General features: G+C 60.6%; 1 protein-coding gene across 20 annotated transcripts in view; it reads right to left on the reverse strand.

The window, feature by feature from the left end:
* The window catches only part of ANKMY1 (ankyrin repeat and MYND domain containing 1), a 50,514-nt gene that overhangs the window by 7,648 nt on the left and 30,092 nt on the right, over positions 1-12,774 (reverse strand). For 17 of the 20 annotated variants that reach the window (XM_047846451.1, XM_047846464.1, XM_047846459.1 and 14 more), the window contains 5 exons: positions 11,616-11,747; positions 8,253-8,366; positions 7,714-7,879; positions 3,402-3,480; positions 2,501-2,661 (listed from right to left, as the gene is read on the reverse strand). In XM_047846451.1, coding sequence (XP_047702407.1) covers positions 2,501-2,661; positions 3,402-3,480; positions 7,714-7,879; positions 8,253-8,366; positions 11,616-11,747 — 652 coding nt within the window. The other 3 variants (XM_047846455.1, XM_047846465.1, XM_047846462.1) reach the window with 3 other exon arrangements.

The following is a 12,774-nucleotide window of genomic DNA, read 5'->3' on the forward strand; positions in this document are numbered from 1 at the left end:
ACGCGCAATGACAGATTAGAATACCAGGGTATCCTCGAGTAGTAAGACCAGGACGATTTCCAACGGTTTATTTTACTGTCGTTTCACGTTTGTTTTGTATTTGCTCCCTAAGGGGCAGAGAGAGAGGGAGACCGAATCCGAAGCAGGCTCCGGGCTCAAGCCGTCAGCACAGAGCCCCACGCAGGGCTCGAACTCAGGAGCCGTGAGATCAAGACCTGAGCGGAAGTCGGAAGCTTAACCGACTGAGCCCCCCAAGCGCCCCTGTTGCGTTCTTTTTTAAACAATAGGTGTATAAACACATGTATCATCACAATAAAAATCATCTTCATTTGGGGAAAATTATGTTGCAGAAAAACTTTTAATAGCTTAGAAAGATGTCTGTGGCTACATTTAGAACCTATCGACCGAGCCCCCACTTTCAGATACGTGGGGGGGGGGGGGTTGTGTGCCTCTCCGGCCCTTTCTCCTCCTGCCCAGGCGCCTTCCTCACCCCCTTACGGGAGCATCGCCTGGGAGCCCCCCGGCCAGCTTGCCACCAAGGAGCCCCAGCTCTGACAAGAGACCAAGGAAATCAGGCAAAACAACAGCCCCAGGCAGGGCTGCCTTGACCAGCCAAAAGCCGGCCTTGTTGGGGCCCCCACGCGGGCTCAGTGCCCCCCCTTTCCCAACCATTCCTCCCACCTGCCCGCCCCCTGCACACACCCACCTCCTAGTGCTCTGAGCAGTCACCCCCCAGTCCTCAGACCTCACTGCCCCTTTCCTCCCACCCCTCCAGGAAAGCAGACCCACCACCCACGGCCGAGCATCGCTGCAACCACGCCGACGACCCACAGGCACCCCCACGGTCACCTCCATCTCAGTCACAGGTGAATTCCACATGCACCGTGCCCTCTAGAGCGTGCCTGACCCACACAGACACTCAGCAAATGCACATGGAAGAAATGAACGCCCCGGACACCAGTAGGGAGCAGGGAGCCTGGAGTCTCTGAGCGGGAACCGAACCGATGGAGACCCAGGGCTGGGAGCCCCTGGAAAGGGGCCCCAAACATCCCCCTGGGCGCAGGAGCGACCTCCCCACAGTCATGTCTGGACTGCGCTCCAGCTGTGACCCTCATCCACCCAGCGTGCCCGTCTCCTGACAGACGCCGGGCAGGAACGGCCAGGGAGACCCTAGGGTAGGGGCGGAGCAAAGCAGAAGGGGTTAAAAACATCCCCAGTGGGGCCACTTTATTGCGAGGCCAGGAGGGACACATTGCCACGCACAGCCCCATGGGTGCAGACCGCCTGCGCCCCCCCCCCCCCCCCGCCAGCCACCGCACAGGGCTCTCCCGGGCCTTGGGCATCACGCCATTACTGAGATTCTTCTAGCAGGTGCGGTTCCTCCAGGTGGGCCTCTGGACCGGGAACTGGCAGGGAGCACGGATGTGAGGGCCCGGGCTGCCCCCGGGAGGCAGGGGCGCAGAAGGGCCACCCCCGGTGGGCCCTGCCAGCTGGCTATACCACCTGCGACACGGCGCTCCCCGCCGCACACGGGGTGACGAGAGCCCCCCCACCCCACCGTGCCACGCCTGGCTTCACGCTCACACACGTGTGGCACCCGTGGCAAGGACTGAGCGTGAGCCGTGATAGCTCTTCAGAGCGGGGCTTCCCAGCCCGGAGTCTGCACGCTTTGCCCAATCCAGGCGCACCCCACGGGAGCCCGCCAGTAAAATCCCCACTCTACCGCGGGTGAACGTGGAGGACGGAGAGTCAGAGCTCAGAGAGCCACGGACCCAAGGGTGGGGATCAGCCCGGCCTCTCTGTCCGACCACACCAAAGACAGGCTCCGAGAAAGGGCAGCCAACACCTGGCCCTCCCTCCGCCTGGTCAAGTGCCAGGGGACAACTCTGCACACAGCCGTGCTCGGCACTGGCACCCTCGGGGCCGTGGAGCCCCGGTGTGGCGTCGCCACCCACGAGCCCGTAGCTCCTCCTCAGGTCATCCCAAAGGAGGGGAGGCGGGGAGGGTGGGCTAGCAGGAAGCTTCCAGAAGCAGCGCCAAGGCCAAGTGCCCTGTGATCCAGGGAAACCAGTGCCCACCAGGGCCCCCACGTGTCCAGTGGAGCCCCCGTGTGGCCGGCAGAGCCCCCCGTGTGTCCAGAAGGATCCCCCCGCCGTCCACAAGAGCCCTCACGTGTCCAGCGGAGCCCCCACGTGCCCAGCAGAGCCCCACGCATCCAGCAACGCCCCTCACGTGTCCCATGGAGCCCCCGGATCACGTGCCAGTTCTGTGGCGCCCAGGCCACGCCCACCTCCGGGGAGCCACGGTCACATGACGCCCGGAGAAGGACCAGGTAGGCTCAATGTGTACACAACAGGCCCGTCTGGGAATCGTGGGAAGTGGCTTGAATCTGAGAGATTTCAGGGAATGACTGACCCCCTCGCTCAGCCACCCCACGGGCCGGTGCCCGTGTCCTCACACACGGCTGGCCCCATGCAGCCTGCCCGGCGGCCGGACTCACCGATGGCCAACAGGCTGCCACAGTCCCTCTTGTGGAAGTCACCCCAGGCCCTGGTCTTACAGGCCTTGCTACAGGTCAGGATCCCGTAGCAGCGGGTGCAGGGCACGAGGCGCACCCCGACGGAGCGGCCGCACTGGTGGCAGAACTTGAAGAAGGGGATCCTGCAAAGGAGCCACACGGGCAGTGGGGCAGGGCCCGCCGTCCGCGCCCGCCCGAGCCCGAGCCCCGGGACCTTCCCAGCCGTCCCCGCCGGAGCTGCCGTCCCCCTCACGGGATGGCCGCTCACATGCGGTCGGAAGACCCAAAGTCCCCGTCCAGGGATGGGGCCTGTCAGAGCGGGAAACACACCCTGCCGCCGGAAAGCCCGCCTCCAGGGCCCGGAGGAGACGATGCCGTGGCGTCAGAGACCCTGACGCGCCACAGCACGAGGGAAGCACACTCCCGCGGGCACCCCGTGCGACTGTGAGTGAGCCTGGCACCCCCACGCCGTCTGCCTCGGGAGCAAGGCCAGCCCCGGGGTGGACGCACCCCCGGCCTGTCCCCGCTCCTCATCCCCACCTCACCCAGCAGGCTTCACTGGGCAGGCACCTTCCAGGACGCCCACAGGGGTACGTCTATAAAGAGATCGTTCTGGAAAGGCCGGGTGGTTGCAGAGCCATGACCTCGAGGAGGAGCGGGTGGGGGAGGGGCTGGGAGGGACGCAGGGCGCAGGGCAGCACCAGCAGAGATGTCTCTGAGAAGCGGAGCCCAGGCTCAGACCCCCCACCGGGCCGCTCCAGGAGGGCACCCGTGACTCCAGCCACGGCCCGTGTTGCCCAGGGCTCAGACGCAGCAACGCCGTCCTGGGCAGGGGGTCAGGCCGGTCACACCGTCCGGCCCACCGCCACCCTCGGCCACTTACGGCTCCTGCTCCTCCAACTGGAGCTCCTTGGACAGGCTGGTGCTTTTCTGCTTCAGCCTGCGGTAGGGGGTCAGCTCCGCTGCACGGACAGAGAACCGTGTCAGTCCCCGCGGGCCCGCCTAGTCGCGCCGTGGTGCCCTCGGGTGTGAGGAGCTCTGAGCTGCCCACCTCAACCACCCTCCTGCCGGGAGACCACGCCCGGCACTGCAGGGAACTGGCTGGGGGACCCTAAGCCTTTCACAGCCCAAGGCAAGTCTGAGGAGACAGGGCGGAGCCTGGGGCCGTTGAGGAGTCCACGACCTCTGGGGAGGGGGGCTTCACCCCTCAGCCCCCCTCTGCTCCTGCATCCTTGGCCTCGCACCTGCAGCCTCCTGGCCACCCTGCCCCTCTGCCACCAGGCTCCTTTGCCCTTGGCCAGCCCACGATACTCTCCGGAGCGGACACTCCTGGCTCTGCCGTCTGGCAGCTGGCAACGGGACGCACCTGAGCCGGGGGGCCAGAGGCCGGTGAGCCCCCCTAGTTACTACCGGGGGTCCACTGCACCTCTCCGCCTTCCTCTCCTTACACGGCACATCAGTCCTCCCCAGGAAGGCCGCCTGACCTCTAATTAGGCAGGAACCCCACAGACACCTGCCGGCCACGAGAACAGAGAAGGTGGGGGCCCCCCTTCCTCCCCTGTCCCTCCCGCGCCCACCGGCAGCCAGGGCTGCACCCCAGCCGCTACGGGGGCTAGAGCGTGGGCCCGGGGAGCCAGCTCCATGACCGTGCACAGAGAGTCAAAGCCACTGTGGTGAACACCACGCGGCACCAGGAGAGGTGACGGCAAAGCCGAGCTGGACGCGGGATCTCGTGGTGCCGCAGCATCACGGCCACTCGTTTCAAAGGACACGGGCAGAGAAAAGAGAGCATCTCTTTGGTAGAGTGCTGGGGCTCTTTAACGGCTTCGGGGACATGCCCTCCACATTCCATCCAATTCACGCGTTCAAGTGCACGGTTTAATGGCCCTTAGCACATCCACAGGTGCGCAGCCATCGCCGTGACCAACTGTCCAACGTGCTCATCACTCCAAACTGGAGCCCTGCCCGATAACCACCACGCCGTGATTCTCCGGCCGTCCAGTCCCCGGCGGCCGCCGATCCACTCCGTCTCTGAGCACCTGCCCAGTTTGGACGTTTCACGTGAATGAGCTCATACAGTGTGTGTGTGTGTGGGGGGGGGGGTCTCTGGGGACCAGATTCTTCCGCTGAAAATAACGTTTTTGAGGCGCATACACGTAGCAGCACTTCACTCCTTTTTCCGGGTGAGTCACGTTCCATCATGTGGATGTGCCACAATTTGCTCGTCCATCCGTCAGTTGACGGATATTGGGGTCCTTTCCATCCTCTGACTTGGGTAAATGCTGCTGCTGTAGACAGCGGAGCACAAGTTTTGGGTGGACTCATGTTCTCCTTTCTCTCGCCTTTCTTCCTGGGAGTGGAGTCGCTGGGTCATACGGCGACTCCACGACTAACATTCGAGGGAAGCTGGACTGCTCTCCCAAGAGGCTACACCATGGTACGTTCCCACGAGCCCTGAACGAGGGCTTCCTCCACATCCTCGCCAACACGCGTTGCCTTTTGATTACAGTCCTCCCGGTGGGTGCGAAGGGATTCTCTCCGTGCGGTTTGATTTGTCCGTCACCAATGACTAATGACGTTGAGCATCTTTTCATGTGCCTCATGCCCATTTGTGTATCTTTCTTTGGAGAAATTTCTATTCATACTCTTTGTCCATTTAAAAAAAATTTTTTTTAATGTTTACTTTTGAGAGAGAGACAGAGGACAAGTGGGGGAGGACAGAGAGAGAGGGAGACACAGAATCCGGAGCAGGCTCCAGGCTCTGCGCTGTCCGCACAAAGCCCGACCCAGGGCTCGAACCCATGAACCACGAGATCATGACCTGAGCCAAAGTCGGATGCTTAACCGACTGAGCCACTCAGGTGCCCCATCCACTTCTTAATTCAGTTGTCTTTATTACGGAGATCTAAAATGTTTAAATTTACCCTACATACAAGTATATCTCCCACATTGTTGGTTGTCTTTTCATTTCCTTGATAGTGTCCTTTGAAACACAAAAGTTTTTAATTTTGATGAAATCCAATTTATCCATTTTTTTCTTTCATCACTTATGCTTTTGGTGTCATACCTAGGAATTCATTGCCAAGTCTGAGGATAGGTAGATTTGTCCCTGTGCTTTCTCTCTCTCTTTTTTTAAGTGTTTGTTTATTTTTGAGACACAGAGAGACAGAGCACGAGCAGGGGAGGGGCAGAGAGTGAGGAGACACAGAATCCGAAGCAGGCTCCAGGCTCCGGGCTGTCGGCACAGAGCCCGACGCGGGGTTCAAACTCACAAACCATGAGATCGTGACCTGAGCCGAAGTCGGACGCTTCACCGCCTGAGCCACCCAGGTGCCCCTGTCCCTATGTTTTCTTTGATGAGACTTGCAGTCTAAGCTCTCACATGTAGGTCTTCGATGCAAATTGAATTAAATTTGGTATATGGTGTGAGGTAGGGTCAAACTTCATTCTCTTGTGTCTGGATAACCAGCGGTCCCAGTACTACTTATTAAAAAGTCTGTTCTTACCCTCACTAAAAAGCCTTGGCACCCTTGCTGAAAATTAACGGACATACGCGTGGGCTTCCTTCCGGGATCTGTATCCCATCCATTGTTCCGTGTGTGCTTTGTGCACACTGTTTGTATTGTTTTGCAGTAAGTTTGTCATTTTGAATTTAGGAAGCGTGAGTCCTTCAACTGTGTTCTTTTCTTTCGAGATTGCTATAGCTATTCTGGGACCTTTGGAATTCCGTGTGAGTTTTTAAATTAGCTTCTCGGTTTGTACAAAGTAGACAATGGGATTCTGATACGGAGATGTCTTTCCATTTATCGAGGCCTCCTTTAATTTCAGTAATGTAGTGTTCAGAGTATAAGTTTTGCACTGCTTTTGTTAAGTGTATTAATAAGTATTTTATTCTTACTGATGTCGTAAATGAAACTGTTTTTTAAATCTCAGGCTGCAGGGGTCAGGCAGCCTGCGCACAGAGGTTGGGTGACTGGGACACAGGAGTCAATCTGTGTTGGGCCACAGAGGACAGGCCTTTCTGGGGCACAGAGATCAGGCCTTTCTGGGGCACAGAGGTCAGGCCTTTCTGGGGCACAGAGGTCAGGCCGTGCTGGGGCACAGAGGACAGGCCTTTCTGGGGCACAGAGGTCAGGCCGTGCTGGGGCACAGAGGACAGGCCTTTCTGGGGCACAGAGGTCAGGCCTTTCTGAGGCACAGAGGACAGGCCTTTCTGGGGCACAGAGGTCAGGCCTTTCTGGGGCACAGAGATCAGGCCTTTCTGGGGCACAGAGGTCAGGCCGTGCTGGGGCACAGAGGACAGGCCTTTCTGGGGCACAGAGGACAGGCCGTGCTGGGGCACAGAGGACAGGCCTTTCTGGGGCACAGAGGACAGGCCTTTCTGGGGCACAGAGGTCAGGGCTTTCTGGGGCACAGAGGACAGGCCGTGCTGGGGCACAGAGGACAGGCCTTTCTGGGGCACAGAGGTCAGGCCATGCTGGGGCACAGAGGACAGGCCTTTCTGGGGCACAGAGGACAGGCCTTTCTGAGGCACAGAGGACAGGCCTTTCTGGGGCACAGAGGTCAGGCCTTTCTGGGGCACAGAGGACAGGCCGTGCTGGGCACAGAGGTCAGGCCTTTCTGGGGCACAGAGGTCAGGCCGTGCTGGGGCACAGAGGTCAGGCCTTTCTGAGGCACAGAGGACAGGCCGTGCTGGGGCACAGAGGTCAGGCCTTTCTGGGGCACAGAGGTCAGGCCGTGCTGGGGCACAGAGGTCAGGCCTTTCTGGGGCACAGAGGTCAGGCCGTGCTGGGGCACAGAGGTCAGGCCTTTCTGAGGCACAGAGGACAGGCCTTTCTGGGGCACAGAGGACAGGCCGTGCTGGGCACAGAGGCCTGGTGGCCAGGGCAGCATATGGCCAGCAGCAGCTGCCATCCAGAGGGGAGCATCTCCTACCCAACTGCGGCCAGAGCAGCGACCTGTGCTGCTCCTGGCGGGTCACGACCCCAGCCCCTCGGTGACACGGGTACAAAGGCCACCATCCCGGGTATGTGACTCTATCCTTTCTGGGGACGCTCCGTCGCGCAGAGGAGACGTGGCTGGCCAGCCGGTGAGCTGAGGGGCCGGCCCCGCACTGCTCCCCACGCTCCGGGGAAGCAGGCTCGGCTCTCAGCTGATGGTTCTGCGCCCGCGCGGCCGTGCCCGCCGACACCCACCTCTTTTGCTCAGGTACAGCACCTTCGGGTCCCACTGGCTCTCCTTGGCGAAGACGGCGCGGCGCAGCTGGAAGCCCATGTGTTCCAGGATCTGCTTCCGGGCCAGGAGGACCTCCCGGTCCACCGGCGTCAGCGCGTAGAAAGGAGAGTGGGCGATCTTCCGGTCCTGCAGCCCAGCGCCAGGTTACCGCCCCCCTACCACAAGGCCCCAGCCCCCGCCCTGGCCGGCCACCACAGGAGGGGACACCCGCAGGGCCCCAGCCCCCGCCCTGGCCGGCCACCACGGGGGGGACACTGGCAGAGAGCACACGTCCTAACGGTGGGGGCAAAGCGGAACAGCGCTCAGAACGCTGGCGCACAGGCAGCCACACCAGCGGCCACGCCAGCAGGATGCACTGGGGGAGCCCACGTCTTCCCTTCCGGAAGGCCAGGGGTGGGCTTCCGTCAGGCATGAGGGGCCTGTGGCCCAGCCTTGCCCGAGAGCCTTCGACGGCCCCAGCTCCTCTACCCCTATCGCCAACAGGCGCGTAAAGCCGTACCTGGTAGAATCTGAAGTACCCGTAATCGACAGCCGTGCCCACAGCCACCTTGTCCCCCTGTGTGAGCGTCACAGGGTTCAGGATGTCAGCCCCGTGATCAATGAGCCGGTCAATCTGTGGAGAACAGAGCCTGTGTCACACGGGCACGGACGCCCCAGCCAGCAGAAAGCAGGATTCGGAACCAGGGTGCCCGGTGCTGTGACCCAGGTCACCTGAGGCTTCCGAGGCTCACTCGCTGGACGGCGGGAGGGTGGCCCCGAGGACAGGGTCCCAAGCAGGAGAGCAGGTGCCACCAGCAAGGAGGACTGTCGCTCACATTATCCAGGGGCCACCCTCCCGGGCGTGTGGAGAGTCAGCAGACGGACCGGAGAGACCTGCCGACCTCACGGCTAGGAAGTCAGCGCGGAGCACAGGCTGGGCCACCCCTCGGGGAGCCCCCCGGACACCCCATGTGGAGCCGCCGCAGGTCTGTAACTTGAGTCTGTTACCGTCCCGGTCCCCAGACTGGAAGCGACGGGAGAGCGAACGCCAGGCCGGTGCCGCTCACCACCCCATCCCGACGCGGCCCGGGCACGCAGTGACTGTGGGCGCGTGGGCGCACCTGTGCGAACGCAGTGCGTCCGTTCGTAGGCGTGCGTGAGGGACCTCTGGCGCCCACCACAGCAAGGTCTCAGGCTGGGGGACAGGCCTCCACGTTCCATTCATAGCGAATGGCACCCAACAGAGGTGCCCCCGCTCACGCCGAGGAGGGAGGGGGCGAGTTCTGTGAAGAGGTCTCGTGGCATTACAGTTTTGGCGCGGCATCTTAACAAAACCGCAAAACCACCGGGCCCAGTGCAGCCCAGTATGACCCGATGCGAACCGGGCCGTCATCGGCCGGCACCGCCCGTACCGCATATGGTCCACTTCCTAGCCGAGCGGGGCCGCCGGTCGGAGATGCGCAGCGGTCCCCAAACAGCCAGCAGAGCACAGTGCCGGCGGGTGGGAGGCCCCAAGCCTGCCCTCAAATGTGCTGACCGCATTCGCAGCCAGAACCAGAGGCACCAAAGGACTCTCTTGTTCCAGAGCCCTGACAGCCCCACGTTCCCCCACTGACGCATGCATTTAGCTGCGGACGCTGGGACCGGGGGGTGCCTTTCACTGGGGAAGCACAGAGAGGAAGCCACCCCTCTGCGTCTTCCCTGCTGCACCCGGGCTTTTCACACCTCACAGACACACCTTGTGGTCGCAAGGGCAAGAAGCTGGCTTAAAGGACTTGCTCAGGGGTCGAGGAGGAGGAAATGCAGTGGTTTCTAAAGCCGGCTGCAGACTCGGGTCAGGGCAGGAGAAGGTGAAGGATGCAGTTGCAACGTGGGCTGACCCAGAGGGGAAGGAAGGCCTGCCGATGGCAGTATTAAGTGAATAAATTTTAAGTAATTAAGTCATTGAAAACCCGACTGAGTTGGCTGATTTGGGGCCAGGGGCAAGAACCCACAGGGGTGTTGGGTCCCCTTGAGGCACCAGAGAGCAAGGCAGACATCAGAGGCTGAGGGGACCAGGGGAAGGCTCCGAGGTCAAAGCGGAGACAATTCAAGGGTGAAGAAAGAGAGTCCTTCCACCCGCCAAACAAATCACGGAAGCAGATAGCACAGTTGGGGCCAAGCGGAAATACCCAGCCCCGAATCCGGGACGCAGCACGGAGAGGCCCCAGAAGCACATCTGCAGGCATTTCCAGGTGCTCAGAGGACAATAATCTCGGGACAAAATAGGGTCCTCAAAATGGGATCTGGAAATAGGATCTCAAGAAAAGGAGTCTTACTTTTCCAAAGAAGACAGAGGGCCGACACAAGATGCCCCGCATCACTCATCGTCGGGGAAATACAAATCCAAACACCGGTCAGAGTGGCTAAAAGTAACAACCCAAGAAACAACGGGTGTCGGTAAGGATGCGGAGAGAGGGGAACCTCTTGTACTGTTGGTGGGAATGCAAACTGGTGCAGCCGCTCTGGAGAACGGTGAGGAGGGTCCTCAAGAAACTACCCAGCAATTGCACTAGTAGGTATTTACCCAAAGGATACAAAAATACTGATTCAAAGGGGTACATGCACCCCAGTGTGTACAGCGGCCCTATCAACAAGAGCCAAGCCAGGGAAAGAGCCCAAGTGTCCTTCGGCTAAATGAACAGATAAAGAGGGTGTGGTCGTATGCAACGGAACATTATTACTCGGCCATCAAGAAGGAAATCTTGCCTTTTGCAACAACGTAGACGGAACTGGAGGGTGTTACGCTAAACGACATAAGTCAGAGAAAAATAAACGTATGATTTCACTGATCTGTGGAATTTAAGCAGAATGGCGGGGCATATGGGAAGGGGGGAGAGAGGGAGAAAAACCACCAGAGACTCTCAAGGATAGAGAACGTGGGGTGGGGGCGGGGCCAGATGGGCGAGGGGCGTTGAGGAGGGCGCCTGTTGGAATGAGCCCTGGGCGTCGTATGCAAGGGATGAATCACCGAATTCCCCTCCCGAAGCCAATCTCATGCTGTACGTTAACTAGAATTCAAACGAAAATGTTCCAAAAGAAAGGAGAGGAGTCTTGGTTCTTTTTACATAAAGTTATGCCTCTGTCAAGTGCGACGGCCTCCAGAAAGTCAGGGTCTCGTATTCCGCCTCCGGCTTCCCCCTCTGGCACTCACAGCTCGCAGGGAACCACGCTGCGACCCTCGGTGGAGCTGGGGCAGGGAGGAGCCCACCGAGAGCCGCGCCACGAGGCTGTGGGGAGGGACTTCTCTGGGAAGGGCCGTGGAAGGCCCAGGGAGGGGAGGGGGGAGGCAGCAGGGGACGTGCCTCGGTGCCCGGCAGAACCAGCTGGCAAGGCAGGAAGGGACTCGGAGGGAACAGCGGGGCTTCCGGGACCTACAAAGCACAGAGTGCCTCCTGGTCACACTGAGCCCACCTAGAAGAACAGGGCCGACACCAACAAGCCATGTCCACGGCCCGGACACAGCACCCCGGGTCCCCGCCCAGGACACGGCCCCCCAGATGCCTTTCCGGCAGGTTCCTGACCAGGACCCCCGGCCGGTGCCCGCTCTGCATAGAAAGAAGGTCTACGATCCCGCAGCCCAGCCAGAGTGATGGCCCTCGACTTTCTTGAGTTAAGCCAGAGGACTTCTGTCTGGCCTGCTGAGCGGGTTTGTACTTCACATTTTTTAGGACGAGAGAACACAAAAGGCAAGAACTCTGTACTGTTTCTCAAGGATCTGAACATCACAGAGGAATGAAGGCTAGACCGAGGGTTCTGACACAGCCCCCCGGCCCTACACCCTAGGGCCTGCCGCCCTCCTCGGCCACCCCTACACCATCACGCCTCGCCCCTCACTTCTTACCAGGGCCAGCTTGCTGTCCATGCTCCTCTGGTGCTCATAGGTGAGGTCACAGGCGACACACAAGGCGTTGCCCAAGCCTCTGGTCAGCAGCAGGTTGGGGTCAGCTCCATGGGACAGAAGCTCCTTCACGATCTAGACACAGACAGGCTCGTGAGCCCCCGCCAGGTCCCCTCCCTCACATGTGGAGATCGTCCCGGAGTAAGGCTCCCACAGTTCTGAGCACAGAGACGGCCACACCTGGGCCTCACGAGGGCCCCGCCTGGGCACTTGCTGGGCCTCTCACTGCTGCCCGGCTCAGAGCGCAACGCTAGGGCATGGAGAGGGCATGCGGGGGCCCCCAGGAAGGGCTGCAACACACACCGGGGCAGCCCAGGCCTGGCACTTTCTCTGCACGCTGTCCGCTTGCTCCAAAGTGCTCCTGGCTCGTGTCCTGCTCTCCGGCCCAGGGGCCAGTGTGGCGCCTGGTGCACCTCCCGGAAGCCCTCGTCCCTGAAACCCGTGTGCCTTTGCCCTCCGGGCACTTGAGCCACTGCGCTCACCTGACCAGAGGCAGAGTGGGGCACATCTCACTCGCTCCCTGCCGGGTCCGCAGCCACTGGCCCGAGTGCCACCAGGAAGCCAGGAGTGAGAGCGGCTCGGCTGGACGTGACACACACCGTGGGGCTCTCTCAAGAGCTTCCTTGCCCCAGAGGGCAGCTCTCTACGCTTCCGCGCCCCGCCTACCCACCCAGGCACAGAGCAGGTGCACCAGCCCTCATCAACAACGCCTTCGTCTCCTCCGGGCCTCTGCTGACAGGTCACCTCCCCAGGGAAACCCTTCATCATTCTCTATCCCTTATCCAGCTGTTACTGTCTTCGTAGCGTTCATCACTGCCTGAAATGCTGTGACACACCGGATTGTGGTCTGTCTCCTACAACTAGGATACAGGATCCTTGAGAGCAAAGACCTTGTCATATCTGACACCTGATGCCTAGAATGGTGCCCGCCCGGCACACAGTGGGTGCTCAAAAATAACAGTGAAGTGAAAGGATGAACGGATGGATGGATGGATTATAGATCAAAGGAAGGGAGGGAAGGAAGGAAGGAAAGGAAGGGAGGGAGGGAGGCAAGATGGATGATGGATGCTTGGCGGATGGATGAGTGGGAGAGGGTGAGTAG

Source organism: Prionailurus viverrinus, unplaced genomic scaffold (genome assembly GCF_022837055.1).
Source record: "Prionailurus viverrinus isolate Anna unplaced genomic scaffold, UM_Priviv_1.0 scaffold_39, whole genome shotgun sequence".
In the NCBI taxonomy this organism is placed as follows: domain Eukaryota; kingdom Metazoa; phylum Chordata; class Mammalia; order Carnivora; family Felidae; genus Prionailurus; species Prionailurus viverrinus.